Source organism: Hippoglossus hippoglossus, chromosome 5, assembly GCF_009819705.1.
Source record: "Hippoglossus hippoglossus isolate fHipHip1 chromosome 5, fHipHip1.pri, whole genome shotgun sequence".
NCBI classification, from domain to species: domain Eukaryota; kingdom Metazoa; phylum Chordata; class Actinopteri; order Pleuronectiformes; family Pleuronectidae; genus Hippoglossus; species Hippoglossus hippoglossus.
The window spans coordinates 15,459,626-15,466,405 of NC_047155.1; the positions used below are offsets into that span (position 1 = coordinate 15,459,626).

A 6,780-nucleotide genomic window follows, 5' to 3' on the forward strand; every position below is an offset into this window, starting at 1 on the left:
GTTGAAAACATTGTTATTTACCCAATATACAAATATGTATTGATTATACAGGCAACATCTTTAAATTCTGAATTTCAATTTCCATCATTCTTTGAAGGTATCCCCTCGTTATTATTGACACATGTGAACTCAAGTCAAAAATGTTGGATTAAAGAGAAATGCCAGGGCAATATCCAGTTCCCTCTTGTCTTCATTTTAAATTCTGCTGCTTCCAAGGACATTTGATGTTGCAAGAACCGGATCAAACATAAATCGCAGCCTGCAGCCTGTCTCCTCAGATGAGAGTTGTGAGTACAGTGAAGGAGAGGTGACTTGTGTTGTGTTTTTGTGTGTCTGGTGTTTTTCCTGCGTTACCCTCCCCCCCTGTTTTCTCCTCTTCCTCTTTGTTTGCTGGAACCGCTTGATCCTCTCCGAGGTGTTCCTCCCAGCGACAGCCGCGGCTCTCCGATTGGCCCGTTTCGCGGATGGGGCGGTGCTGTCGATGGTGTTTTTCTCGCTGCGGGTCGGACGCGGACGTCAGTTTCGGTAAGAGCCTCGTGAGGAGCGCGGAGCCTCACGCTGTCTGGAGACGTGCTAAGCAGCTTTTCACGACTATATACTAGGCATTTTATCTCACGTACACACACGGAGCACATCCAGCCACGCGGGGGGCCGTTTTAATTTGTCCTCCGACGAGGAAAAACGGGGAAACTGCGGATTTGGTGCCTGGCTCCGTCCTTCCTGTTCAGCCCTTTGTTTTTCACCGTCAGCGGGCGACCAGCCGGCAGCGCCCCCGTGCGGCACAGCACGAGAAAGCGTCCGAGGATAGGGAGCCAGACGAGCGGCCGAGCTTCTTGCCTCCTCTCGTGCGACGTGGGTCCCCCCAGCTCAGCTGTCCGATGCGGAGTGAGGATGAGTCCCGCTCTCGAAGCGCTCATGCAGGCGGACGGGACTCCGTATCCCGGGAAAGGGGTAATGCTTGAACCATTCGTGCACCAGGTAGGGGGCCACTCCTGCGTGCTGCGGTTCGGGGAGCAAACCATCTGCAAGCCCCTCATCCCCCGCGAGCATCAGTTCTACAAGAGCCTTCCCGCAGAGATGAGGAAGTTCACCCCACTGTATAAAGGTAAGACCCCCCCCCCCTCCATCTGCAGGAACTGACACCTCATCTGCCACAGCGGAGCATGTGATGTTGTTTTGATACCAGCAGTAATCCTGTCTCTCTTCTTCCTCATCGTTGTGCTCATAGCTTTACATGTACGGTGCTCTCTTGTCTGCATTTAACAGTAGGCCTAGAAATGTCCAAAATGCACGCACTGAATTCGTGCACGAGTTAATAATGGGTGGTTCTTGCATTTGCTCAAGATAATGCTGCACACAACTATTAATAGATGCCCCAATTCCTGCTTTACTGGCCACACATTGTGACTTGTGAGAATTGGCAGAGCATCACAGCCACAGTCTCCTGCATCCCCCCCCACGTCCCCAGGGTGGACTGTGACTCTGCCAGCAGGATGATTAAGCCAGAGGTCAGTTCCAAGTGTCTGGCTTTTAACTAGGCTACGGTTTCAAGTTGAGATAGAGTTCCACAGGGATCAAAAATAAATGGGCCACATCACTGGGGGAGTAATGCACGACAGCACAGGCCACGTTGAGGAAATTTCCAAGGCCTGGTGTCAGGTGCAAGATGGAAACATATCTACACTCGTACGCAAGATATTCCGCTTGGAGCTGAATATCACAGCCCCCTTGATGCGTCCAGGTCTACGGTCTCAGAATAGTTTCACATACAGACAATAACACCCAGTACATGCTAATGCGGATGTCTGTGGGCAGCCATATGACGATGAGGAAGGACACGTATGGTATCTGATGTCCCACTAATGCAACATAGGACTATTAAAACATCCGGGATTGGGATTGGGAGATAATTTGATTTTAAGAATGTCTAAAGGTTTCACGGCCACATTGCAATGACCTGTAATTTGGTTGAAATCTATACTCTGACGGTAAAAGCAAGAAATATTGGGGACATTCCTGAAAGTGTAGGTGTAGATCAAGTGATCACAACAAGTTAGGGGTGGACCTTTAAGTTGTGCTACATCAGTTTATCTATATCAAGTGTAAAACATGATTGGATTTTCAATTCCAATGTACAGACCTGAAAGCAATATTAGATGACCAGAACTTGATGATAATCTACATTAATATGTACTATCAGGCTGTAAAAAATCTCACTGAATTGCACTCTGGCTTCATCACACGTTTACAAGCCGCTCTATTGATTTAAAGTCAGGGTGACTCAGAAGTTCCCACACTTGTATGTGGTGTGGTGACGGTGCAGCTCCTGAACGGACACCACAGTTCATCGGGACACACTTTAGAGGCGGGGCTTCCTGTAAGATGGTGATGTCAGTGCTAATGGCGTCACAGAGGCCTCTGCCTGCAGCAGAAGGAATGTGAGTGCTGGGTCCTCAGGTCTGCCATTTTACATTCAAACACACCACAATCCCTCTTTTAAACACTGGCTCTTGTTGTCAGGCTGTTTTTTTTTATATTACAAACCTGTCTTTCTAAATCTGATCACTACTACTACTGTTGCTGGATACACGTTGGAACATGTGTGAGTTTGGATGTTTTGTATTGGCCACATTCTTCAGTCGATCTGTTTCGACCACATCCCTTCTTCCTGTCTTTGGTTTGATCCTTATCAGCTGCTGCAGCTGTGATGTTTATTCTCAGAGCAACACCTCCCCCACCCTGCCATAGACAGGCCCTTTTAGGGACTTTTACTAGGGGTTCATGGGGGGGCTTTACTCCGGTGCCTGTTTGTGGAACATGTCATTAATTAGCATTTGGCATGAAGGTACACTGTTTCTTCAATCATCACGACGAGTCTAGGAACATCTGTTAGCCTCATCTCCGCCTCATCTGTTCTGTGTTTTTGAAATTGTGATGAGAATGAAGGTGGACTTCACATGTTTTTTTTGCATACCACAACTTTTTTAATAATGGACAGTTTGGACTGAATCATGACATGTTCATACACTGTACACTGAGTCTTCACTGTGGCTTGTATTGCTACTGCTCCATGTATGTTTCTGTAAAGAGAGAACTGTGTCACATTCTATTATGTCATAAAACAATGTATTCAGATTTATTGTATGTTTTTGGGAGGATGTTTGGCAGTTGTTTAATAAATCTCCTTCTCAGTTTGACACATTTCAGCCTTGTGTGGTATTTTGTGTCTCTTGTTTTCTGACTCTCGAGTCATACAAACATGGCTGCTTTCTTCCTTCATCTCTTCCTATTACATCCACATCCTGTGTGTGTGTTTACTAATGTGGGCATATGATCATGTCAGTGGCTGTCAAATCTTTCAGGAAATGTGTTTTTAAATATGTAAACGCAAACATTGTATTGAGGAAAACTGTTACCAAACAACAACTATTACTATACTAATGACCACCTTCATTCTTCCCCCTAATAGGTGTAGTATCAGTCAGCTTTGAGGAAGATGAGGAAGGGAACCTGTGCCTCATCGCCTACCCCCTCCACAGTGAATCAGGGGACCTGGAAAACAAAGACCCCTCAGCAGACTGCGAGCCCAAGAGCAAGATGCTAAAGTGGAGCAACAAGAAGCAGTCCGCTTTGCTTCTGGAGAATGACAACTACAGCAAAGACAGAGGTCGTCACAGTCGTAAAGAAGACAAGCTCATGAGGTGAAGATGCTTGCCATAGCGCCGTCGTGCATTCACAGACAACCAGATGCACCATGAATAAGTTCTGTAATACTAAAGCTGATATTATTTCCCCTTTTGCAGTTATAATCGTGATGAGGTGGTGGTCCAGCAGCAGCAGCAGCAGCAGCAGGCGGAGGTTCTTTACTTCAGCCTGGATAAAGGCAACGTAGTTCCACAGATCAAACACAACCCCTGGAGCCTCAAATGCCACCAGCAGCACTTGCAGAGGATGAAGGAGAATGCAAAGCACCGCAACCAATACAGTATCCTTTCATTAGTGAACAGCAGTTAGTTGGTGTCTCAGTGTACAGCGACGTACATAATTATTGCTTTATTACAGATGCATGATTACAGCTTGTTAGTTTGTGTCTTTTGTTGGTGTATGATCCTTGACCCCCTTTCAAAGAATTTATCCTTCTGGAGAATCTGACATGGCGCTACAAAGTACCATGTGTCTTAGACTTGAAGATGGGTACTCGCCAGCATGGGGATGATGCATCAGAGGAGAAGAAAGCCAATCAGATCCGCAAGTGTCAACAGAGCACATCAGCCTCTATTGGAGTGCGACTTTGTGGCATGCAGGTATGGTAGATATGCAGCTCAGCTTCTCTAGTCTTGAGTCCTCTGTACGTTTAGAGCTGTAACACTCATGTTTCTGTGTTACTCCTGCAGGTGTACCAGTCAGACTCAGGCCAGCTGATGTTCATGAACAAGTACCACGGTCGTAAGCTAACCCTCGCAGGCTTCAAGGAGGCCCTGTACCAGTTCTTCCACAATGGGCGTCGCTTGCGTCGAGAGCTGCTGTCCCCCGTGCTGCGCAGACTTAGGGAAATGCAGGCTGCCCTGGAGGCCTGCGAATCCTACCGCTTCTACTCCAGCTCCTTGCTCATCATCTACGATGGAGACCCTCCCAGGACTCCCACTAGACCTAGACACCGTGGTGGTGAAGAGGGTGATGAAGACGAGCCATCAGATGAAGAGGACGAGGAGGAAGATGATGATGAGGAAGAGGAGGGGGCCTTTGGTTTCCCTTGTTCTTCAGCAGGTGGCAGTGCCGGTGTGGCCGCAGGGAGCAGCAACAGTGGTAGTGGTCGCTCCTCCCACAGCACAGGAGAGGCCAGGAGCCCCGTGGTGGACGTGCGCATGATTGACTTTGCTCACACCACTTGTCGGCACTATGGCGAAGACAGTGTGGTGCACGAAGGCCAGGACAGTGGTTTCATCTTCGGCCTGCAGAACCTGATTACCATCATCTCCCAACTGGAGGATCACAGTACTGATTGAAGCTGCACTGGAGCCAATATGAGCTGAATTTCAAGCCTGGGGAAAAAGCTCAGTGAGCTGCAACCCTGCTACTTCAAGGTGCATCGTCCTTATGCCCAAATGGGGGTCTGATCCTCCTCTGCTCGGAGTGAACATCAGACATCTCAGGGTGGGGGGAGAGCCTGCGGGTCGTTGTGCACTCTCCCTTAACTGCCAGAGGACAGGGCTGCTTGTGCCCCTCTTGCACTTTTCTCCTTCTGGGACTGCTCCTTTCCTCTGCTCTAAATGGCAGGAAAAGTGTTATACAAGGCGAAGGTCTCCCATCAAACACCAGGACTCCTGTAGCATTCTAGGCCTCTCCTCCCCCCTCTGGTACAGACAAGTTTCTTTATTGTTAAGTTCTCTCTGAGAGAGACAGAGCGAGGCAGAGATAACTGAAGCTCCAGTGTAGTTTCTAGGAGCCTGACGTGGTGCTTTACCTGTGTTATTACGTAACTTTTGTAGATGAAGTTTGGACTGCCAGTACTCTACAGCACAGCACATTATTGGTGGCGAAGATGACGTACAAGCTGACCTTGGCTGGCTAGATCAGCAGTCTTGTAGCAATTGACGAGTTAAGCTTCTGATAAGGACATTTTGTGTTTATATTGGTGTCTCTGAAGACCCTCTTAACAAACGTGGGTTGTGTCCACCGGGCACCTGGATTTACACTTTCTGGTGGAAGAACAAGATGATTTAGGTCTAGAAGAAGGGATTTGCCTTTTTTCAGCAGTTGTTCTCCCCTGTGCTTTTTTGCCTAAAAACAGACATTTTGAAAAGGGGATTGCAAAGGGGATATTTTCCTTGTTTTGTCACTGTCTTTTTATTTGTATTTTTCTCTCATTTCTTTCCTATTTCATTCCCAGAACTTTGCCTAAGCAAAGAGAATATATTGATAGAAACACTAGCTATAAAGACTATAGAGACTATTTATTTGAAAGGATTGTTTAAAAATAAAAATAAAAAGTGGAAACCAGTACATTCCATATTACCACTCTAAATGTTCTGATACCGACTTTGATTTATTTTGTTTATTGCAAGAGCCGATACCTCTCTTGTATACCAGTGTGTTAACAGTGTCTTGGTTAATAAAGGCATTCATTTGTGTTTAAAAAGAAAACATAGTCTGTTCTTTTGTGTGTTCATTTACGTGTGTTAGATGCTAACAGCAGATCTCGAAAGCATCTGTATAGTGATGTCATTATTTAGTAATACATAAAGGAGACATGCTCCTATTCAGCTTCATAATCTATATTGGTGTTATTTGTGTTAATAAACAGTGAATGTCATTTTTGATGTGTAACGGTTATGGAAACCTCCTTAAACTCCATCAAAACCGAAAAAACAGTGGTCTAAGCTTTTGATGACAAACCAAGTTAATTTAATCTAATTTAACATGTCCTAGTCCAGTAGAACAGTGTCACCTTCTCCTCTGAATCAGCTTCAGGTGAACCTGTTATCAAGCTTCAGCTGGAAGAACATTGTCACATTCTAGAGCAGATGTTTGTTTTTCTCTGCAGTGAGATGCTTTACAGTGCAGATCCTTTAGCTGCATAGAGCTTTTAAACCAAAATGAAGAAATGTGATGATGCTGTATGAGGTTGACAGAGTCTTGTGTCAGTCATGTTTACTTTATATTTTGTAGTGTGTGTTTTCCCAAGTTGGGCTCAACAAAGCACATCCATCCATGATGTCATGATGTGAACTAACTATCACCTGGTGCTGTTTATTTCTTTAGATTGCATAATTTAAACAA

General features: G+C 45.9%; 1 protein-coding gene across 1 annotated transcript; it reads left to right on the forward strand.

The window, feature by feature from the left end:
• Positions 1 to 499: 499 nt before the first annotated feature.
• On the forward strand, positions 500 to 6,139 carry ip6k2b (inositol hexakisphosphate kinase 2b). Its single transcript, XM_034585371.1, has 5 exons — positions 500 to 1,105; positions 3,470 to 3,701; positions 3,804 to 3,985; positions 4,129 to 4,304; positions 4,395 to 6,139. Exons 1-5 carry the CDS (start codon positions 892 to 894, stop codon positions 5,004 to 5,006), a joined length of 1,416 nt encoding a protein of 471 aa, XP_034441262.1. The 5' UTR covers positions 500 to 891; the 3' UTR covers positions 5,007 to 6,139.
• The last annotated feature ends 641 nt before the right edge of the window (positions 6,140 to 6,780 follow it).

Coding starts and splice junctions, on each gene's coding strand:
- ip6k2b (XM_034585371.1), top strand. CDS start 892: ATGAGTCCCGCTCTCGAAGCGCTCATGCAGGCGGACGGGACTCCGTAT. Junction 3,986..4,128: donor AAAGCACCGCAACCAATACA/GTATCCTTTCAT, acceptor CCCCTTTCAAAG/AATTTATCCTTCTGGAGAAT. Junction 4,305..4,394: donor TGCGACTTTGTGGCATGCAG/GTATGGTAGATA, acceptor TTACTCCTGCAG/GTGTACCAGTCAGACTCAGG.